This window comes from Artemia sp. Qi Xiang Cuo, chromosome 14 (assembly GCF_049724085.1).
Source record: "Artemia sp. Qi Xiang Cuo chromosome 14, ASM4972408v1, whole genome shotgun sequence".
Classification (NCBI taxonomy): Eukaryota; Metazoa; Arthropoda; class Branchiopoda; order Anostraca; family Artemiidae; genus Artemia; species Artemia sp. Qi Xiang Cuo.
Window position 1 is genome coordinate 47,499,737 of NC_142807.1, and position 24,785 is coordinate 47,524,521.

General features: G+C 34.6%; 1 protein-coding gene across 1 annotated transcript in view; it reads right to left on the reverse strand.

The window, feature by feature from the left end:
- Positions 1-24,785, reverse strand: part of LOC148944545 (uncharacterized) — a 44,903-nt gene that overhangs the window by 11,776 nt on the left and 8,342 nt on the right. Inside the window, exons 3-4 of the mRNA XM_089099956.1 lie at positions 11,698-11,811; positions 10,920-11,023 (exon numbers count right to left, since the gene is read on the reverse strand). Coding sequence (XP_088956082.1) covers positions 10,920-11,023; positions 11,698-11,811 — 218 coding nt within the window. The remainder of the gene's footprint in view (positions 1-10,919; positions 11,024-11,697; positions 11,812-24,785) is intronic.

A 24,785-nucleotide genomic window follows, 5' to 3' on the forward strand; every position in this document is an offset into this window, starting at 1 on the left:
TAAAGGTCATATTAAACTTAAGGTCAGTAGAAATAAAATTTTCTGAAAGTTTCCTAAGAATTTTACGAAAAACACTTCTTAACAGACGTTTGGTATTTTCTTGGATAGGGCTATTATGGCAACTTTTACCACAGCAACCAATAATTAGAATCCAAGTCCTAAATTTGGTCTCAACCAGGAACCCTTATCGCTATCTAAATTCACAAAGTGCAAAGAATTTCAAACAGAGGTGTTTATTGTTTAAAGTTCAGGAAAGGTCTGCCCATTTCATACGAAAATATTGATTGAAAACGAAAGTAGTCTTATCTAGAAAATAAATATCGTAGAAAATAAACAACACGACGTGAAAAAAAAATGATAAACCATCTAGTGGCGGATCCAGAGGGGGGGGGCGAGGGGTAAAGTAGTGTAATTTACCAAATTAACGCAAGTTTGCATTAATTAAACTTGCTCCTAACGTAAGTTTGTCGGATCAACCTATTTTGCGACCCCCCCCCCCCTAAGAAAATCATGGATCCGCCCCTGAAACCATCACACCCATTCCACCAGTTATTAGAAGAAGAAAAAATTCCTTATTTTCACAAATTTCATCAACCCCCCCCCCCCTTTTTTTTTATAAAATCCTACATAGGCCGATCAGTTGAGTCCACTGTATGTAAATAGTAGATTAAGTCATAATTTGTATATAAATTAAGTCATACCTGTGAGATGGGACACTTGCAAACCACTTGGCTGGCTCACCAAAGTTTTTTTCTGCTTTCGCAATTACGAATAATGCACTTTGTAACCATTTCTCATTGATTGACGAAAACCCAATAACCCGCTAATGCAGAAATAAGTGGGAGGAGCTTTTTGCTCCTCCCACTAGGGGGGGGGGCGCGGGGTGCCCCCCTATAGTAGTCTAAAGTAGCGTAATTTACCTAATTAACGCAAGTTTTCATTAATTAAACTTGCTGCTAACGTAAGTTTGTTGGATCAACCTATTTTGCGACCCCCCCTAAAAAAATCCTGGATCCACCCCTGAAACCATCACACCCATTACACCAGTTATTAGAAGAAGAAGAAAATTCTAATTTTCACAAATTTCATCAACCCCTCACCCCCTTTTTGATAACATCATAAAAATTCTGATCCGTTGAATCCACTGTATATAAATAATAGATTAAGTCATAATTTGTGTATAAATTAAGTAATACCTGTGAGATGGGACACATGCAAACCACTTGGCTGGCTCACCCAAGTTTTTTTCTGCTTTCGCAATTACGAATAATGCACTTTGTAACCATTTCTCATTGATTGACGAAAACACACTAACCCGCTAATGCGGAAATAATTGGGAGGAGCTTTTTGTTCGCACCGAGAATGAAGACCAGAAATGATCTGCGATAAACTTACTGAATAATTCTATAAACTGTGTGGCAAATACTGCAATCTCAACCAGCTTCAAGCATAGGCCCTGAAACTAGTAAATGTGCAATATACAGGTCAATTTTTTCAAATAAATGTGATAGAGACTCTGGTACAGGTTAAAATTCAGACAATTCTCTAAGCGCATATAGCCCATGGTAACTTAGTGTTTGGGCTCTGATCATATTGGCTAAGTCATATTGCAATATGACCTAGCCAAACGTAACCTAGAAGTTATGCGTCACTCGGGTAGGCAAGGTTAGTTCCATTTTAACTTTTGCTTAATATAGGGCCAGAGCGTCCATCCTGGCTCAGGAATATAGTTTAAGCCATAATTTAGTTTAAGCCATATGTATAAGATCTTAATTTGATATCATAAACCAGCCTCAAATTGAAGGGGAAGGCCACACTATAAATTTTCAGTTGCACACTTGACTTGGGTCAATTGACTGATCAAGGTACAATTAAGCCAGTTTGAAGTGATATGTTTACTTCAAATGTTACAACTAACAAGACTCATAAAGAGCGATACACCCATGCCAAGAACACGATTAAATAATAATAAAAACGAGTTTTTTTTAACTGAAAGTAAGGAGCATCATTAAAACTTAAAATAAACAAAAATTATTACATTTATGAGTCGTGAACCCAATCATATACGTAATGTTTTATGTCGTTTTAAGTTTTGATGTTGCTCCTTACTTTCAGTTAAAAAACTTGTTTTTTTATATATAATTTCTGATCTTTTTTTAAATAATGCTGGGAAATCCGGCGTCCCCTTCATAGCAATGTCCCTTCTCCCATGAAAACTTCCTTCATGGTAAGATCCTCCCACATAACCCCCGACCCACTCCCCCCACTACCAGAAAAAATCCCCTCTGAAAACGTCTGTATACTTCCCAATAACCAATACTATATGTTAACATTGGGTAAAGTTCATAACTTTCAGCCCTCCTCCCGGGGACTTTGGGGGGTTAAGTCATCCTAAAAGACATAGTTATCATATTTTCGACCATGCTGAACAAAATGGCTATCTCAAAATTTTGATCGGGTGACTTTGGAGAAAAAATGAGCGTGCTAGGGGGCCTAGATGCCCTCCATTTTTTGGTCACCTAAAAAGGGCACTAGAACTTTTAATTTCCGTTCGAATGAGCCCTTCCACGATATTCTAGGACCACTGGGTCGATATGATTTTCACCAGTATCTTTGGAAACGATTGTTCTTTTGCTACCAATGCTGTTGATAGCTCCTTTTTCGCTGCCACCAGTGTTTTAGTGGTAATCAACGACTGCCACCAGATATTGGCGCAAAAATGGTCCTACACCACTCACTGGAGGGGAAGCCTCGCTGGCGCCAAATATTGTAATGGGATGCCCGCGCTTGCCACTACTGTTCCGTGAACATAAAGTATGTTAATACCCAATTTACGGTACACCCTGCTCAAGGGTATGAGAACTTGATCAAACGGTTAAACGGCCAAACTCTAGGCCAAGGGTACCCATCCTGGGTTACCACTAGTATTTCTAGCTATCCCCTTGGAGGGTAAGTTGACCCTTGTCGATATAATAAATAACGGTATATCCCGCAACTCTTTTCCTGTTATGAAAAATATAATCTCAGCCCTTCTATAGGCTGCTGGACTCCACCTAGGCTAAAAAGTCAAAGATTATATGGAAAGTTTGCTTACTGTATTCACAATCACGGGTGTTATAGAACTCAAAAACTGAACTGAACTGAAAAACTCGGGCAATTAATTACGAAACCTTTCGACACGCCTCCTTGGACGCACCTCTGACCAAAGGCGATGAATGGCCGAATCAAATTAAACTAACAGTATCCTTTGAAGCTTTTCGGGCTCGTAAATTTAAGCTGTATGAGTCACCGCTCCCCTTGCTTTTTCAGACATTAGCTAATTAGTGGATTCCTTCAGACGTCTCATAGTAAGAGCTTTCCCGGGGTTTAAATATTGAAATTGAAGATAAATGAAGTATAATTTATAAAAAGGGCATTTTTCTGAAACAAAAGGGGCCAAAGGTCCCAAAAGTCCGGAAAAAATTTTCACTAGGATTAAATTGTCCAGAGTATATTTTCGTGGGGAGGGGTATTTTTCTGTGGTGGTGGATCCAGATATCCTGGCATTATTTAAAAAACAATCAGAAATTAAATTAAAAAAACAAGATTTTTAAGCTGAAACTAAGGAGCAACATTAAAACTTAAAACGAATAGAAATTATTATGTATATGAGGGGGTTACCGCCTCTTCGACACCTTGCTCTTTACACTAAAGTTTAAATTTTGTCCCAATTCCTTAAAAACGACTCCATAAACGAAAAGGTCGTTTAATTAGACCAATAGGTAACTTTATTAAAAGTGCCGAAAAAATTAGCGTGAAGAGCGAGGTGTTGACGTGGGGGCAACCCCCCTCATAAATGTAATAATTTTTGTTTATTTTAAGTTTTAATGTTGCTCCTTACTTTCAGTTAAAAAAAACTCGTTTTTATTATTATTTAATCGTGTTCTTGGCATGGGTGTATCGCTCTTTATGAGTCTTGTTAGTTGTAACATTTGAAGTAAACATATCACTTCAAACTGGCTTAATTGTACCTTGATCAGTCAATTGACCCAAGTCAAGTGTGCAACTGAAAATTTATAGTGTGGCCTTCCCCTTCAATTTGAGGCTGGTTTATGATATCAAATTAAGATCTTATACATATGGCTTAAACTAATTATGGCTTAAACTATATTCCTGAGCCAGGATGGACGCTCTGGCCCTATATTAAGCAAAAGTTAAAATGGAACTAACCTTGCCTACCCGAGTGACGCATAACTTCTAGGTTACGTTTGGCTAGGTCATATTGCAATATGACTTAGCCAATATGATCAGAGCCCAAACACTAAGTTACCATGGGCTATATGCGCTTAGAGAATTGTCTGAATTTTAACCTGTACCAGAGTCTCTATCACATTTATTTGAAAAAATTGACCTGTATATTGCACATTTACTAGTTTCAGGGCCTATGCTTGAAGCTGGTTGAGATTGCAGTATTTGCCTCACAGTTTATAGAATTATCCAGTAAGTTTATCGCAGATCATTTCTGGTCATGCATCATATATGGGCATAGACTCCCTAGGAAGAACACCTATGCTGTCAGTCCAACGGGGCACAATATATGGGCATAGAGTCCCTAGGGAGAACACGCGTGCTGCCAGTCCCACGAGAACACCATATATGGGCATAGAGTCCCTAGGGAGAACACCATTCCGAGAATTTTGTTGTTGTTCTTGCTCTTCGTCCAGGTGCATGCTAGGGAAAATGTCCATTGTTTCCGTGTAAAGTTTATTAATGTTTCTGCTGTTCGTCTAGGACAATTGTCCCTGGGCGAAGTTTATTAATGACGGAAGGATGATGTCAAGGTTGATTGATTTGTTGGTGTTCATCCAGAAAAGTTTTTTCCGGGCGAAGACTATTAATGTCTTACGGATGATGTCAAGGTTGATTGATTTGTTGGTGTTCATCCAGGAGACTTGACTCCGGGCGAATGTTTTGATCTTAGAAATGAAGAGATTAACGCGGGAAAGGGTTTCCTAGGAATTTCAAATGTGACAGCGCAGGGATGTCAAAACAAAAGGAACACACTGAAATTACGTTTAGAGATTATTTGGGCGAAACCGTTTAAGGCATTTTAGGGATTATTTGGGCGAAACCGTTTTAGGCATTTTAGGGAATTATTTGGGCGAAATAGTTTGAGCATTTTAGAATATGATTTTAGAAAAAAAAAGCGAAACTCTTAAAATCACAACACCTGAAGTTCAGTCAATGATTCATTTGTTTTTTTTTGTTAAACACGATTGGCTGAAATAAAAGCGGAACTTTCAAAATCACAACAAATGAAGGTCAGTAAATCATTCCTTTGTTTTGTTTTTTTGTTAAAAAAGATTGGTTGAAATAAAAGCGGAACTTTTAAAATCACAACAACCGAAGGTCAGTAAATAATTCCGTTGTTTTTTTTTGTTAAACATGATTGGCTGAAACAAAAGCGGAACTTTTAAAATCACAACAACTGAAGGTCAGTAAATGATTCCTTTGTTTTTTTTTTGTTAAACACGATTTGGCTGAAACAAAATCAGAACTTTTAAAATCACAACAACTGAAGGTCAGTAAATGATTCCTTTGTTTTTTTTGGTAAACACGATTGGCTGAATTAAAAGCAAAACTTTTAAAAATCACAACAACTAAAGGTCAGTAAGTAATTCCTTTTTTTTTTTAACACGATTGGCTGAAATAAAAGCAGAACTTTTAAAATCACAACAACTGAAGGTCAGTAAATAATTCCGTTTTTTAAACACGATTGGTTGAAAAAAAAGCAGAACTTTTAAAATAACAACAACTCAAGGTCAGTAAATAATTCCATTTTTTTTTTTGTTAAACATGATTGGTTGAAACAAAAGCGGAATTTTTAAACTAAAACTAAACTAAAAATCTAAACTAAACTAAACTAAAACTAAACTAAACTGCTAATAGAGTTTGGAGTTTAGAATTTAGTTTTAGTTAATTTATTAGTTTAGATTTTTAGTTAGTTTAGTAGTTTAGATCATATTATAGTTTAGTTTAGTGTTTAGTTTAGTAGTTTAGAGTTTAGAGTTTAGTTAGAGTTTTAATTTAGGTTAGGTTAGGTTAGATTTTTAGTTTATTATTTTATTAGTTATTTAGTTTAGATTTTTAGTTTATTTATTGCCTTTATTTTTAGTTTAGTTTTAGCTAGTCTAGTTTTAGATTACAGTTTTAGTTTAGCTAAAGTTTTACTTAAGAGTTTTAGTTAGAGCTTTAATTTAGCAGTTTAGTTTAGTTTTAGTTTAGTTTAGTTTAGTTTAGATTTTTAGTTTAGTTTTAGTTTAATGTTTAGTTTTATTTTAGAGTTTAGTTTAGTTTTAGTTTAGTTTAGTTTTAGATTAGTGTTTAGTTTTAGTTTAGAATTTTAGTTAGTTTAGTAGTTTAGATTTTAGTTAGTTGTTTTAGTTTAGAATATTAGTTAGTTTAGTAGTTTAGATTTTAGTTAGTATAGTAGTTTAGTTTTTTAGTTTAGTTTTAGTTTAGAGTTTTAATTTAGCTAGAGTTTTATTTAAGAGTTTTAATTAGAGTTTTAATTTAGCAGTTTAGTTTGGTTAGTTTAGTTTAGATTTTTAGTTTATTATTTTATTAGTTATTTAGTTTAGATTTTTAGTTTATTTTAAGTTTATTTATTACCTTTTATTTTTAGTTTAGTTTTAGTTAGTTTAGTTTTAGATTAGAGTTTAGTTTTAGTTTAGAATTTTTAGTTAGTTTAGTAGTTTAGATTTTAGTTAGTTTAGTAGTTTAGTTTTTTAGTTTAGTTTTAGTTTAGACTTTTAATTTAGATAGAGTTTTATTTAAGAGTTTTAATTAGAGTTTTAATTTAGAAGTCTAGTTTAGTTTTAGTTTAGTATAGTTTAGTTTAGAGTTTTAGTTTATTATTTTATTAGTTATTTAGTTTAGATTTTTAGTTTATTATATTATTAGTTATTTAGTTTAGATTTTTAGTTTATTTTAAGTTTATTTATTACCTTTATTTTTAGTTTAGTTTTAATTAGTTTAGTTTTAGATTAGTGTTTAGTTTTAGTTTAGAATTTTTAGTTAGTTTAGTAATTTAGATTTTAGTTAGTTTAGAAGTTTAGTTTTTTAGTTTAGTTTTAGTTTAGAGTTTTAATTTAGCTAGAGTTTTATTTAAGAGTTTTAATTAGAGATTTAATTTAGAAATTTAGTTTAGTTTTAGTTTAGTATAGTTTAGTTTAGATTTTTAGTTTATTATTTTATTAGCTATTTAGTTTAGATTTTGGGTTTATTTCAAGTTTATTTATTACCTTTATTTTTAGTTTTAGATTAGAGTTTTAGTTTAGCTAGAGTTTTATTTAAGAGTTTTAGCTAGAGTTTTAATTTAGCAGTTTAGTTTAGTTTAGATTTTTAGTTTAGTTTTAGTTTAAAAATTCCGCATTTGTTTCAGCCAATCGTGTTTAACAAAAAACACAATGGAATTAATTACTGACCTTGACTTGTTTTGATTTTAAAAGTTCTGCTTTTGTTTCAACCAATCGTGTTTATAGAAAAAAACAAAAAAAAAACAAAGGAATCATTTACTGACCTTGAGTTGTTGTGATTTTAAAAGTTCATATTTTATTTCAGCCAATCGTGTTTAACAAAAAAAAACAACAAAGGAATCATTTACTGACCTTCAGTTGTTGTGAATTTAAAAGTTCCGCTTTTATTTCAGCCAATCGTGTTTAAAAAAAACAAAGCAATTATTTACTGACCTTCAGTTGTTGTGATTTAAAAGTACTGCTTTTATTTCAACCAATCGTGTTCAACTAAAAAAAACAAAGGAATCATTTACTGACCTTCAGTTGTTGTGATTTTAAAGTTCTGCTTTTGTTTCAGCAACATCTTGTTTAACAAAAAAAACAAAGGAATCATTTACTGACCTTCAGTTGTTGTGATTTTAAAAGTTCCGCTTTTATTTAAGCCAATAGTGTTTAACAAAAAAAACGAAATTATTTACTGACCTTCAGTTGTTGTGATTTTAAAAGTTCTGCTTTTATTTCAACCAATCGTGTTTTAAAAAAACAAAGGAATTATTTACTGACCTTCGGTTGTTGTGATTTAAAAGTTCCGCTTTTGTTTCAGCCAATCGTTTTTAACAAAAAAAACAACAAAGGAATCATTTACTGACCTTAAGTTGTTGTGATTTTAAAAGTTCTGCTTTTGTTTCAGCCAAATCTTGTTTAACAAAAAAAAACAAAGGAGTCATTTACTGACCTTCAGTTGTTGTGATTTTAAAAGTTCTGCTTTTGTTTCAGCCAATCGTGTTTAACAAAAAAAAAAGGAATTATTTACTGACCTTCAGTTTTTGTAATTTTAAAAGTTCCGCTTTTATTTAAGACAATCGTTTTTAAAAAAAAAAAAAACAAATGAATTATTTACTGACCTTCAGTTGTTGTGATTTTAAAAGTTCCGCTTTTATTTCAGCCAATCGTGTTTAACAAAAAAAAAACAAAGGAATTATTTACTGACCTTCAGTTGTTGTGATTTTAAAAGTTCCGCTTTTGTTTTCTAAAAACATCTTATAATATACCTCAAACTGTTTCACCCAAATAATTCCCTAAAATGCCTAAAACGGTTTCGCCCAAATAACCCCTAAAATACCTAAAACGGTTTCATCCAAATAATCTCTAAACCTAATTTCTGCGTCTTCCTTTTGTTTTGACATCCCTGCGCTGTCGCTTTTGAAATTCCTAGGAAACTATTTCCCACGTTAATCTCTTCATCTCTAAGATCAAAACATTCGCCCGGCGTCAATTCTCCTGGATGAAAACCAACAAATCAATCAACCTTGACATCATCTGTCAGACATTAATAAACTTCGCCCGGAAAAAATTCTCCTGGATGAACACCAACAAATCAATCAACCTTGACATCATCTTTCAGTCATTAATAAACTTCGCCCAGAAACAATTCTCCTAGATGAACAGCAAAGACATTAATAAACTTCGCCCAGAGACAAGGGATATTTTCCCTAGCGTGCACCTGGACGAACAACAACAACAACAACAACATTCTCGGAAACGTGTTCTCCTTAGGGACTCTATGCCCATATATGGTGTTCTCGTGGGACTGACAGCACGCGTGTTCTCCCTAGGGACTCCATGCCCATATATTGTGCCCCGTCGGACTGACAGCACAGGTGTTCTTCCTAGGGAGTCTATGCCCATATATGGTGCTACCACGTGGTCATGTCACGAGTAATAGGGTCCTCTCTACTGATACCGTTAATTGGATGTTAACATACTCTATATTTACGGAACAGTATTGGCAAGCGCGGGAATCTCATTACAATATTTGGCACCAGCAAGGCTTCCCCTCCAGTAAGTGGTGTAGCATCATTTTTGCGCCAATATCGGGTGGCAGTCGTGGCTTACCACTAATACACAGACAATTACCCTTAAGATATTCACGCGTTAAATTGAGTCGATAAAGAGAAAGCAAGACACATAAAGAAATTTCGCATAGGAATTCTGGCAAATTCCCCAGTATAAAACTCATAAAATCAAGTTCATCCCCTGGAAACTTTCCTCTCCGTTGAAAAATATCCCCGTGGAAAATCCCCCCGGTAGAAAATTCATCCTCCCTCCCCACCAAAAAAATGTATGTTTACTTTCCAATAACTTTCCAATGTATGTTTACTTTCCAATAAGTTATCTCCAAAGACATAGTTATTTAGCCTTTAAATTATGTTGAACAAAATGGCTATTTCAAAATTTTGATCGGACGACTTTGGAAAAAAGTGGCGTTTTTTGGTCGCTTATAAAGGGCACTAGAACTTTTAATTTCCGTTATAATGTGCCCTCTTCCGATGTTAGTGGCCCACTGGGTCGACACAATCACCCCTGGAAAAAAAAACAAAAAAAAACAAAGAAACTAATAAACACGTATCTGTGATCTTTCTTCTTGAAAAAAAAATTCCACATTTTTGGACATAGGAACTTGAAACCTCTACAGTAGAGTTCTCTGATATTCTGAATCTAATGGTGTGATTTTCATTGAGATTCTATGACTTTTAGGGGGTATTTGCCGCTTGTTTTGAAAATCAGGCAAATCAGTCTTATAGTTTTGAAATCAGCATAAAAATTCGAGTCTTTTGATATATCTATTGGTATCAAAATTCTATTTTTTAGAGTTTCAATTACTATTGACCCGGGTCACTCCGTACTTACAGATCGTTGTAACGAAGTGTTTGATCAAGTAGTTACTTGCTTTAGAGTCACACTAAGGCCAGGCAAGCACTTCAAACAACTATCTACTCGAGTATTTTAAAACAAAGCAAATCTTTTTTGAATGTACACTCTGCATCGTCAGAGAGTCAAGCGACCGGTTTGTTTTTTATTATTTGCCGATATCATTTAGCAGATTTCACCCAAGAAGGACAACGGCGTTACCGATTAGGTAGTAGTAAAAAGAGAACTAAAGGTAAAAGTAAAGCTAAAACATGCAAACCATGACTCATAAACAGGCATAAAAGTTATCAAAGGGGGAAAGAAAAGACTAAGACTTCTAATGTCAATACCCCAATCGACATGTGAGAAGCATACCAAATCCCCTCACCATGGGCTAATGCAGTACTAACAAGACATGTTTAAATGCCAAGCAAGCTAACCCTTAAGAAGATACTAATACCTAAATTTATGAAAGTTAACCTAATGGATTTGTTTATAAATGAATTAACCACAAAGGTATCACAAGAATTAAAAAAGATTGATCACTTACAAATTAGCAGTGGTACATTTTCATCAGAGCTGAAGATGAAAATGATTCCAACCAAGACAGGGGGAACTTGACACCAAGCAGATATTTAGATGTTGTGTCGTAAGTTCTACGGAAACAATGTATTTCCCTAACCTGCAACCTAAGAAAACTATACTGGAAAGAAAAGAAAAACAACGACTTACACCATAAGAGAATCCGTAGTTGCTTGTTCTTTCTTCTGAAGCTCCATAATCAGATTGGCGGGATGATATACCATAGCTGGTGCTATACCAGTTCCCATCTTGATCTAATACACAAATAAAAAGTAATAATTATATTTCATGATTAAAAAAAATGAACTGTAACATAGCTTTCCCCACATTTTGGATTATCTTCAAGCTTAGTAAAAGCAAAGAATTAATGAAAAGCTATAGCATAAGATATGTCAAAATATTTATGATTTACTAACTGGGATACAGCATTGGACTTGGTCTAGATTGAAATTTTCTTTCGTTTATTGTCCTTTTTTTATTTTTCCTTAGCTAGTTTTTTTTGTAAATAAAGGCTTCTGGATATAAGACCAAAATTTTCGGACTCGTACTATTACTTGCATGAAAGATTTGTTTGTCTGTTATTTTGCAGTGTTAATGCCCATTTAATAACCCCAAAACATTTTTATTTTGTCTCAACTGCTTATATCAAATCTCGGAGAAGCAGATCAAAATTTCAAAATTAAGTTTCTAAGAAAATAGTAAATTACGACTCAATTACAGCTACAATCACTCTTAAAAAGAGGGACATAAACTCCTCCTCCATCCTTCCAAGCCTACTTTAATGGGCACGAAAGCACTTGTAATATTTGCTTTTGCTTTGATATTCTTTGTCGCCCTTTGCTTTTAACTAAGAATTTGTTTTATTAGTCACAAACAGCACATCGAAAAGTGAGGAGCAATTATCACTATATATTACCAGACTACTAACCGGTGTCATAACTATCAGAGGAGTTATATGACTCTTCATCTTCTTGGGCTTCTGGAGGCAACAGGCTGAATGACGTACCAGTGTCAGAGTAATGCTGATTTACGTCAACCATACCTATCACACAGGTGGAGAATTAGAACGAGTTGTCTCTAGGTAAAAAAAAAGCAATAACTTCATGATTAAACATAAGCTATTAGAACAGAAAACTTCCAAACCATTCTCGGACTAAAAAAAACAGTGGTATAACCACATTCTTTCAAATTTTGACCCCCCCCCCCCTCTTAAGAATAATACTGATATGCCACCCCTCCTCAGATTGTTTGAACCTGTGCGAATCAATATAAACACTGTAAAAAAAAAAAGAAAGATTTCCAACAAAATGTTTTGCTCGAATTCAAACAAGTAAAAAAACATCTTATCTTTCTATTGAAATTGTGATCATGCTTATTGAATTCCAACAAATTATTAAAATTATTATGCTTTATGAACTTTTCAGTAGAAAAAATGTAGTTTTCAATGCAAATATGTTGCATTAATCAAAATGGTTTGGACTTCAACATTAGATTGAAATTTCTTTAATATCTTATTAAATTTGACTATGGGACCATTGAAGGATGAATGTTTTTGGGGGAGGGAGGTCCACAGGGAAAATTTTCTACGAGGAAGGAGGTTTCCAGCCGAGGGAAAATTCTACACAGGAGGGGGGATTTCCTGGCATGATTTAAAAAACGGTCAGAAATTTAATATTACAAGCAAGTTTTTCCTACTGAAAGTAAGGAGAGCAACGGAAAACCAAATGAAATTGATCTTGTTTTTTAGGGGGGTTACCCCTTCCTCAACTTCAATCTTTTTGGCAAAGTTTGACATTTTGTTACAATTCTTTAAGAAAGACTGCTCAAACATAAAGAAGGTCCCTTGAGTTTGAATGAGAAGTATCTTAAAAGTATTTGGAAAGTGTAAAGTTAGAAAACGATTCTTACATAGATTATACAGAATAACTGTGCCTAACACATTTTGCATGCAGACCTAATATACTTTAACCCCACCCCCGTAATGTGCAAATATATAGCCAAAATTTGTTGCTAAAGTATTATCTTTTCATCATATTTTGTGATATTTTATTAGGATTAGTCAGAACAACAGGTTCTACTTAGATGAATATATATTTATCTATTGATTCTACGACATGCCGTCCCTTTTTCCCATGACATTCCCTCTGACGTCACTGCATTTATGCAAAATTTTCACCTGGCAAGATACCCATCCTTGGCAAGAGTCCAGAGATGTTTCAATTGCTTGGAGTGTGGTCAGGATAATAGGGGATGTATATGTGTAGCTCCTAGCCCCTCGCACCGGTACAATGCGGTCGGTTGTTTCTATCGGAGCCCTCTGACATCATCCGACACACCCCTTTGTATTTAAGGACATGCCCTCCCTTTTTCCCATGACAAGCCCTCTGGCATCACGACAGCCATAGGGAAAATAGTATAGGATTTCAAGCGCAGCCCTGTGAGATCACAACAGCCATAGAGAAAATAGTATTGGATTTTAAACGCATGCCCTCCCTCTTTCTATAGGATTTTAAATGCATACCCTCCCAGGATTTTAAACGCATACCCTCTCAGGATTTTAAACGCATGCCCTCTGACGTCACAACATGATCTGTTTCTAGCTGGCAAGATTCCCAGGTGCTATGACACAATATAATTGCTAGAAGTGTGGTCAGGATAATAGAGAAATTAGATAGTGAAGTTTCACAACATGCACTGTTTCTAGCTGGCAAGATTCCCAGGTGCTATGAGACAATATAATTACTTAAAGTGTGAACAGGAAAATAGAGAAATTAGCAAGTGAAGTTTCTTATCCCTAGCAAGTGTTTCTAGCTGGCAAAGTTCCCGCCCAAGCAAGATTTGTCATGTCCAGGCAAGATTTGGTATGCCCAGCCAAGAGTCCAAGGATGTTTCAATTATTTGGAGTGTGGTCAGGATAATAGGGAAATCAATAAGGGGACTTAATAGCTCCTCGCACCTGTACAATGTGCTCAGCTGTTTCTACAGAAGCTCTCTGACGACACGGCATAGATAGGAAAAATAGCATAGAATTCCGGTTCAATGACCCCAGAAAGTGGTCTGACAGGTTATGCTCATGATGACCCACTACCTTGAATAGAAAAGAAGGTAGAAACAAGTACTAAAACAATATATGCCAAAATAAACCCTTGAAGTAGAACATGCACTAAATACCAAAATATACCCTTAAAGTAATAAAACACTCAATAAGAGAAATACACTGATATCTAACTTGCGTGGGCCTAGCGAAGATCTTTACACCATAAATAGGCAGGATAATGTCAATTTTCTCATTAGTATTGATTTGTTTATCAAACGTGCTAGAAGTATAATAAAATATAATTGATAACTCCCACAATGAAGTGAGTACCTTTCTATATTAGAACTTTTTCCTTTCTCCGAGTTTTTGCTAACCGAGACCTAACCCCCCCCCCCCCTCCCCAAAAAAAATCTTCCACTGTGCGTTGCTTATAGTCATTTGAAAGCATAAAATATGCTTTTTTTACTGTGTAAAAACCCATCCTCCCACAATTCATTACAAATTAATTATTTTTTTACTCAAAATAGTGTCTTTTTCCCTTTATGCATTGAAACCGAAAAACTATTAAATTTGACACTTTCCTTTGTGGTCTAAAGGATGACATATGTGAATAAGGCTGTTTTTTGTAAACAATGTCACAGAAGGGTTACCGTTAATTATGCTTAAGGGGCATGACGGGTTACATAATTCTAGACTGACTGAGATCCTGTTTTCTCTGCAAAATTAATGCATAATAGAGATATTTAGGACATGGAAATTATGTGTAAGGAGTAGGGGGCATACGGTGCGCAATAAAAATGGTCTTTGTTGGGGGTTTCTAGAAGGGGGTACTAATTTATACTAAATTTTCTTCTGTAAAGGGGGGATGCTATTTTATACTGAATACTGTCTTCTCTTCTAGAATTTTCCAATTCTCTGCTCACCCAACAAAGAGGCTAGTGGCAAGGAAGCCACACCGGTGCAAGTCGCAAGGCCATCCGTCATTAAATTTGCCGACCCTATCCTGACCACCCATCAAAAGAAGCCTAACCCTTCCAGGGCAATGCCACAACAAGCCTCAACTCCCCGTCAAGTGATGTCCGGCCCTACCATGAGAGCTGCCCCCATCAAGAGATGCCGGGGACCTAAAGACCCTCCCTAGGTCAACCCCCAACGCAAGCTCCTGTACAGCCAGCCAGGACATTGAAGAAAGAGTGGGCGGCTGCACACATGGTGGCGAGCTCCACTGCCCCAACTAACCAAATCAGTGGCCCGGCTACACACGCCCCGGCTGTACAAGAGCGTATCATCGTCGAACATTATGCCCTTCCAGGGCCATCCAGAGGCAACAGTCTAGCGTCGGCAGAATCTGAAGAATTGAGTCTCTTTTCAATCTAATTTTTACCTGTCATTGAGCCTTTTACTTTTGTCTTTCCACTATTTTTTCTATGTCTCAGGACCAAACTATAGAAATATCTAAACGAAACTATTTTTCAACTTTTTAGGTCAAATTTTGCTTGTCGAAGACATTAAAAAAGTTTTTCCTAGCTTTTCGCTAGAATATTAAAGGTCCAACTAATATATCCCTTTATTTTAAAGGTCTCTAAATAAGGCAGTTTTTCAACTTTTTAGACCAATCTTTGTTTGTCGAAGACATTAAAAGTTTTCCTGACTTTTCTAGTCTATGTTTATTCTTTCTAAATTCTTTTATTCATTTAAGCACTTACTCTTTAGTTTTACCGTTTAACTTTTTTTTGTCCATGCGGTTGGAATACTAAAAATTCAGGTTACATGCCGCCACCCCCTTAGTTTAATAGAGATAATGACATTTTTAAGACTTTGAAGGGTACTTCTTACGCTGATAAGTGCTTACTCTTTTTATATTTGAACTTTCCCCTAGAATATTAAAGGTCTAACTTATATACCCCCCTTATTTTAAAGGGCTCTAAATAAGCCTGTTTTTCAACTTTTTAGGGCAATTTTTCACTTGTCAGAGACATTTTCGGCTTTTTACTCTAAATTCTTGTATTCATTTAAGAGTGTACTCTTTAGTTTTACCTTTTCGGGTTTTCCCCCATACGGTTGGAATACTGAAGGCACAGGTTATATGCTATTACACTTCAAAGGAAATAGCTAAAAGTTGTGTTTTCACTAAAAAAGTTATTTCGGGGTTCCTAATAAAGGGGAAACAGGGACAATCATTTTATAGCTAAGAACATGACTCAAAGAGTCTAGAGCGATATGACCCACTGTTAGTTCCATTCATACATAATTTTTCTTCTTTTTCAGAATGATTTCAAGCAATTAATTGAAAATTACTTGACTGAACATCCAAAAAAGCTACACCGGCAGAGGATGCCAATTATCTAATTTCAACAGGGATCGAGAATATGCTTGATGTAGTCCCTCCCTCGGTAAGTTTTAGCATTCTTAACAGCTATTAAGGAGTTCCAAGCAAAAAAAGAGTCTTTTAGAGCCTTGTAACATATATAGCAGTAGTGTTTCCATACGGGCTACCTTTCAATGCTTCAAAATACATACAAAGGGTGCCCTATGGAAGGGGCATTACATGTATAGCAGTAGTGTGGCCCAGAAAGGGGGTCCTTTACATGGTCAGCAGTAGGGTTTCAATGAGTTCAAGGGGGCATGGTACCCATAATACAACGATGCATTCCAACGACTAGTATGACTTCTATACTCTTTCTCTCTTTTCATAATACAATGATGCATTCTATACTCGCTCTCTCTTTTCATCGGGCAATACCGTCCAGTGAGGTAATATGCTCTCATTACTTTTTTAGATTCACACAGCAATACCAGGACCTTCTAATTGGAACAGACATGAACAGGAAAGTGAACACGAGGGGGGTTTAAGTGTGGAGGTGTGTCAGGATAGGGTAGAGTCCATATCCTAATTTTTAATAGGATGGAGGGTTATGATGAGAATGTGAGTAGGTTAATAGTTTTATTCATAGAAAAATTATAATTAATTAGAACTAAATTTAAAAAGAAATTTGCTTTAAGAGGTGGTAGGGGAGCGGGAAACCTAACTTTAAAAAATATAATAGTACTTTTAAAGGTACTAAAGGTGTAAAACACTTTCGTTTTCACACGGGCATGGAGTGTTTCAAATATTCCGTCCTTGTTGCAGGACATAAACCCGAGAGAAATGCTGTTAGTAGGACAATGTTCGACGATTGGGCAGTAAAGGGCGGTGGGGAGGGTTCTTAATATCAAAAAGTAGATTTTAGTTGTTTAAAGGGGCAATATCCAATTACACTTAAGGGGATTGACATTTCTGAAAGGGTAAATGAGCATTTAAAAGCTGGGGTTTCAGTTTTACAGTTTGATGAAGAGTATGAAGACGGAGTACTCAGTGATAAAAAAGGTGTAATTTATTCTGTAAGGGCACCGTCCATCGAATCAGTGGTATGGCTTCTCTATGAATATGATAAAGAATCTGAATCAATTGGACATTTCTTTCCAATTCCACATATTAGTCGGCTTTTAAGTGTGGATAAAAAGCAAAGTTCATGTTATTACTGCCCAATGTGTGTATCTAGATTTCACAGTGAATTGAAATTATATAATCATTTGAGACACTCCAAGTGTCATGGGTACCAGTCTGTGGAAACAGTTTAAGGGGACAATGTTACCTTGCGGTTCAAAAGCTTTCAGAACACACTGTTGCAGAACAACAAGGTGTCATTGGACATTGAGGCTGCGCTCACGGATGAGTCTGATCCGTAAAATTTGAATCGTGTGACAAAAGATGAAGCCATTGTGATCTCTTTTGTGCATGCGTGGAGAGATTTCAGTAATACCATGCAATTGGTATATTTTTTTGACACGTTGGGTGGCAAGGATTGTGTTGGCACAGCTATGGTTGCTCTTATTAAAACAGAAAATGGGGCAATTTCATGGATACGCCAAACGCACTATCTAATGAATCTATCACCAGAAGACGAGTTGGCCATTAAAGATAAGAAAATTTGTTTTTAAATTCGGCCGCACCAATGAATTTTTGGAAAATTTATTAGAGCAGTTACCAGTAAGTGAGGTCAAGAGGGTGCTAGAAGACGTTGTGCCCACCCCTCACAGTGACCTAGGGGAACAAAGTGGAGCCGACTCACCTCCAGTATTACCAGTGTTTTATATAGTTGATACCGCTTTGTGCAACATTCACGTGTATAGGGCTGAGTTTGGTGATTCGTTTAATGTTGCCTATCAAGTTGTAGTATTCACACGGATCATATAGACTCCGCACACTCCTACGTCAGCATGACTCGGGCACTTCTCAAAAACCATATACAGGAGACGGGACTCTTTACAAGCATCCATCACGTTTAAAATTATTTTTTTAATTGGAAGTTCGGGTCTTTTGCGCGAGCATCATATACAAACTAGAATGCAGACGCTGCACCCTGACTAGCATAATTTTGAGGGTGTGTTTTCAAATTGGGTGGGTGAAAATGTTGATCGGATGGAGGGTTATAATGAGAATGGGAGTGGGTTAGTAGTTTTATTTATACAAAAATTAGAATTAAATATTGCTATATTTCTTGAATGAGATTTCTTGAATGAAATTTCCGTATTGTGTATCCAAGAGGTGAAAACAATAAAGAGTTTATTACTTACTTGCGATTTTTTCATAATTTCTTGAATGAAATATCTCTATTGTATATCCAAGAGGTGAAATCAATAAAGAGTTTGTTACTTACAAATATTTTCATAATTTCTTGAATTAAATTCCTGTATTCTGTATCCAAGAGGGGACTTCAATAAAGAGTTTGTTACTTACTTAGAATTTTTTCATAATTTCTTGAATGAATTTTCTGGATCGTGTGAGGTGAAAACAATAAAGAGTTTGTTACATATTTGCGATTCTTTCATAATTTCTTGAACAAAATATCTGTATTGTGTATCCAAGAGATGAAATCAATAAAGAGTTTGTTACTTACTTACATTTTTTTTTTCTTGAATGAAATGTCAGTATTGTGTATCCAGGAGGAGAATTCAAGAAAGATTTTGTTACTTACTTACAATTTTTTCATAATTCCCTGAGTGAAATTGCTATATTGTCTGTCCAGGAAGTGAATTCAAGAACGAGTTTGTTTACAGTTTTTTTCATAAATTCCTGAATTAATTTTCTGTACCGCGCAACCAAACGGCGAATTCAAGAAAGGTTTTGTTACATACTTAGAACTTTGCCATTAATTTCTTGAATGAAGTGTTTTCATTGTGTATCCAAGAGGTGAAATCAAAAAAGAGTTTGTTACTTACTTTAAAATATTTTCATAATTTCTTGAATTAAATAACTATTGTGTATCCAAGAGGTGAAATCAATAAAGAGTTTGTTACTTACTTACAATTCTTTCATAATTTCTTAAATGAAATGTCTGTATTGTGTATCCAAGAGGTGAAATCAATAAAGAGTTTGTTACTTACCTACAATTTTTTTCATTATTTCTTAAATGAAATATCCGTATTGTGTATCTAGGGAGCAAATTCAATAAAGAATTTGTTTCTTACTTACAATTTCTTCATAATTTCTTGAATGAAATTTCTGTTTTGTGTATCCAAGAGGTGACTTCAAGAAAGAGATTTTTACATACTTGCGATTTTTCATAATTTTTTGAACAAAATATCTGTATTGTGTATCCAAGAGATGAAATCAATAAAGAGTTTGTTACTTACTTACTATTTTCTTATAATTTCTTGAATGAAATGTCTGTACGGTGTATCCAGGAGGAGAATTCAAGAAAGAGTTAGTTACTTACTTACTTACAATTTTTCCATAATTTTTTTAGTGAAATTGCTATATTGTCTGTCCAGGAAGTGAATTAAAATTAAACTTAACCATGACAAAACACAATTGAAATATTCCAACTCTTGCATTTCAACGAAAAAGATTTAAATGAACTTTGAAACAGCATGAGAATGTAACAGTGACATGGTAAACCACGAGAAAACACTACTGAAATAATCCAACTCTTGCATTTCAATGAAAAAGATTTAAAATGAACTTTGAAACATCATTAAAATGTTACAGTGATATGGTAAACCACGAGAAAACACTACTGAAATAAGCCAACTCTTGCATTTCAACGAAAGAAATCCAAAATGAACTTTGAACCATCAAGAGAATGCAACTATGACATGGTAAACCATGACAAAACAATACTTAAATATTCCAACTCTTGGATTTCAACGAAAAAAATCCAAAATGAACTTTGAAAAATCAAGAGAATGTAACTATGACAAGGTAAACCACAACAAAACACTACTGAAATAATTCAACTCTTGCATTTCAACGAAAGAAATCCAAAATGAACTTTGAAAAATCAAGAGAATGTAACCATGACAAGGTAATCCACAACAAAACACTACTGAAATAATACAACTCTTGCATTTCAACGAAAGAAATACAAAACGAACTTTGAAAAATCAATAGAATGTAACTGTGACAAGGTAAACCACACCAAAACACTACTGAAATAATCCAACTCTTGCATTTCAACGAAAGAAATCCAAAATGTACTTTGAAAACTCAAAAGAATGTAACTGTGACAAGGTAAACCACAACAAAACACTACGGAAATAATCCAACTCTTGCATTTCAACGAAAGAAATCCAAAATGAACTTTGAAAACTCAAGAAAATGTAACTGTGACAAGGTAAACCCCAACAAAACACTACTGAAATAATCCAACTCTTGCATTTCAACGAAAGAAATACAAAATGAACTTTGAAAAATCAATAGAATGTAACTGTGACAAGGTAAACCACACCAAAACAATACTGAAATAATCCAACTCTTACATTTCAACGAAAGAAATCCAAAATGAACTTTGAAAAATCAAGAGAATGTAAGTTTGACAAGGTAAACCACAACAAAACACTACTGAAATAATCCAACTCTTACATTTCAACGAAAGAAATCCAAAATTAACTTTGAAAAATCAAGAGAATGTAACTGTGACAAGGTAAACCACAACAAAACACTACTGAAATATTCCAACTCATGCATTTCAAGGAAAGAAATCCAAAATGAACTTTGAAAAATCGATAGAAAATAACTCTGACAAGGTAAACCACAACAAAACACTACTGAAATAATCCAACTCTTGCATTTCAACGAATGAAATCCAAAATCAACCTTGAAAAATCAATAGAATGTAGCTGTGACAAGGTAAACCAAAACAAAACACTAATGAAATAATTCAACTCTTGCATTTCAACAGAAGAAATCCAAAATGAACTTTGAAAAATCAATAGAATGTAACTGTGACAAGGTAAACCATAACAAAACACTACTGAAATAGTCCAACTCTTGCATTTCAATGAAAAAGATCTAAAATGAACGTTGAAACATCAAGAGAATGTAACTGTGACAAGGTAAACCACAACAATACACTACTGAAATAATCCAACTCATGCATTTCAACGAAAGAAATCCAAAGTGAACTTTGAAAAATCAAGAGAACGTAGCTGTGACACGGTAAACCACAACAAAACACTACTGAAATATTCCAACTCTTACATTTCAACGAAAAAAAAATCCAAGTGAACTTTGAAACATCAAGGGAATGTAACAGTGGCATGGTAAACCACAAGAAAACACTACTGAAATAATCCAACTCTTGCATTTCAACAAAGGAAATCCAAAATTAACTTTGAAAAATAAATAGAATGTAAGTGTGACAAGTTAAACCATAACAAAACACAACTGAAATAATCCAACTCTTGCATTTCAACGAAAGAAATCCAAAATGAACTTTGAAAAATAAATAGAATGTAACTGTGACAAGGTAAACCACAACAAAACACTACTGAAATAATCCAACTCTTGCATTTCAACGAAACAAGTCCAAAGTGAGCTTTGAAACATCAAGAGAATGTAGCTGTGACACGGTAAACCACAACACAACACTACTGAAATATTCCAACTCTTACATTTCAACGAAAAAAAAATCCAAGTGAACTTTGAAACATCAAGGGAATGTAACAGTGGCATGGTAAACCACAAGAAAACACTACTGAAATAATCCAACTCTTGCATTTCATCGAAAGAAATCCATAATGAACTTTGAAAAATCAAGAGAATGTAACTGTGACAAGGTAAACCACAACAAAACTCCACTGAAATAATCCAACTCTTGCATTTCAATGAAAGAAATCCAAAATGAACTTTGAAAAATAAATAGAATGTAACTGTGACAAGGTAAACCACAACAAAACACTACTGAAATAATCCAACTCTTGCATTTCAACGAAAGAAATCCAAAATGAACTTTGAAAAATCAAGAGAATGTAGCTGTGACACGGTAAACCACAACAAAACACTACTGAAATATTCCAACTGTTACATTTCAACGAAAAAAAAATCCAAGTGAACTTTGAAACATCAAGGGAATGTAACAGTGGCATGGTAAACCACAAGAAAACACTACTTAAATAATCCAACTCATACATTTCAATGAAAGAAATCCATAATGAACTTTGAAACATAAATAGAATGTAACTGTGACAAGGTAAACGACAAGGTAAACCACAACAACAATCCACTGAAATAATCCAACTCTTGCATTTCAACGAAAGAAATCCAAAATGAACTTTGAAAAATAAATAGAATGTAACTGTGACAAGGTAAACCACAACAAAACACTACTGAAATAATCCAACTCTTGCATTTCAACGAATGAAATCCAAAATGAACTTTGAAAAATCAAGAGAATGTAGCTGTGACACGGTAAACCACAACAAAACACTACTGAAATATTCCAACTGTTACATTTCAACGAAAAAAAAATCCAAGTGAACTTTGAAACATCAAGGGAATGTAACAGTGGCATGGTAAACCACAAGAAAACACTACTGAAATAATCCAACTCTTGCATTTCAACGAAAGAAATACATAATTAACTTTTAAACATCAAGAGAATTTAACTCTGACAAGGTAAACGACAAGGTAAACCACAACAACAATCCACTGAAATACTCCAACTCTTGCATTTCAACGAAAGAAATCCAAAATGAACTTTGAAAATCAATAGAATGTAACTTTGACAAGGTAAACCACAACAAAACACTACTGAAATAATCCAACTCATGCATTTCAACGAAAGAAATCCAAAGTGAGCTTTGAAACATCAAGAGAACGTAGCTGTGACACGGTAAACCACAACAAAACACTACTGAAATATTCCAACTCTTACATTTCAACGAAAAAAAAATCCAAGTGAACTTTGAAACATCAAGGGAATGTAACAGTGGCATGGTAAACCACAAGAAAACACTACTGAAATAATCCAACTCTTGCATTTCAACGAAAGAAATCCATAATGAACTTTGAAAAATAAAGAGAATGTAACTGTGACAAGGTAAACCACAACAAAAATCTACTGAAATAATCCAACTCTTGAATTTCAACGAAAGAAATCCATAATGAACTTTGAAAAATAAATAGAATGTAACTGTGACAAGGTAAACCACAACAAAACACTACTGAAATAATCCAACTCTTGCATTTCAACGAAAGAAATCCAAAATGAACTTTGGAAAATCAAGAGAATGTAACTGTGACAAGGTAAACCACAACAAAACACTACTGAAATAATCCAACTCTTGCATTTCAATGAAAAAGATCTATAATCATCTTTGAAAAATCAAAAGAATGTAACTGTGACAAGGTAAACCACAACAAAACACTACTGAAATAATCCAACTCTTGCATTTCAATGAAAAAAATCAAAATTGAACTTTGAAACAACAAGAGAATGTAACTGTGACAAGGTAAACCACAACAATACACTACTGAAATAATCCAACTCATACACTTCAACAAAAGAAATCCAAAATGAACTTTGAAACATCAAGAGAAAGTAACTGTGATAAGGTAAACCACAACAAAACACTACTGAAATAATCCAACTCATGCATTTCAACGAAAGAAATCCAAACTGAACTTTGAAAAACCAAGAGAATGTAACTGTGACAAGGTAAACCACAACAAAACACTACTGAAATTATCCAACTCTTGTATTTCAACGAAAGAAATCCAAAATGAACTTTGAAAAATCAAGAAAATGTAATTGTGACAAGGTAAACCACAACAAAACACTACTGAAATAATCCAACTCTTGAATTTCAACGAAAGAAATCCAAAATGAACTTTGAAAAATCAAGATAATGTAACTGTGACAAGGTAGATCACAACAAAACACTACTGAAATAATCCAACTCTTGCTTTTCAACGAAAGAAATCCAAATGAACTTTGAAAAATCAAGAGAATGTAACTGTGACAAGGTAAACCACAACAAAACACTACTGAAATAATCCAACTCTTGCATTTCAACGATAGAAATCCAAAATGAACTTTGAAAAATCAAGAGAATGTAACTGTGACAAGGTAAACCACAACAAAACACTACTGAAATGTTCCAACTCTTGCATTTCACTGAAAGAAATCCAAAATGACCTTTGAAAAATCAAGAGAATGTAACTGTGACAAGGTAAACCACGAGAAAACACTACTGAAATATTCCAACTCTTGCATTTCAACGAAAGAAATCCAAAATGAACTTTGAAAAATCAAGAGAATGTAACTGTGACAAGGTAAACCACAACAAAACACTACTGAAATATTCCAACTCTTGCATTTCAATGAAAGAAATCCAAAATGAACTTTGAAAAATCAAGAGAATGTAACAGTGACAAGGTAAACCACAACAAACACTACTGAAATAATCCAACTCTTGCATTTCAACGAAAATGATCCAAAATAAACTTTGAAACATCAAGAGAATGTAACAGTGACGGAGCCCGGGGGCCTTTGGGGGCTCGGGGGGCATTTGGGGCCATTTGGGGATCGGGTGGCCTTTGGGGCCCCGGGGAGCATTTGGGGGTCCGGGAGACCTTTTGGGGCTCGGGGGGCCCCGGGGGAGGATGGGGCCCTTTGGGGCCCGAGGGGATGGGGCCCTTTGGGGTTGGGATAGGG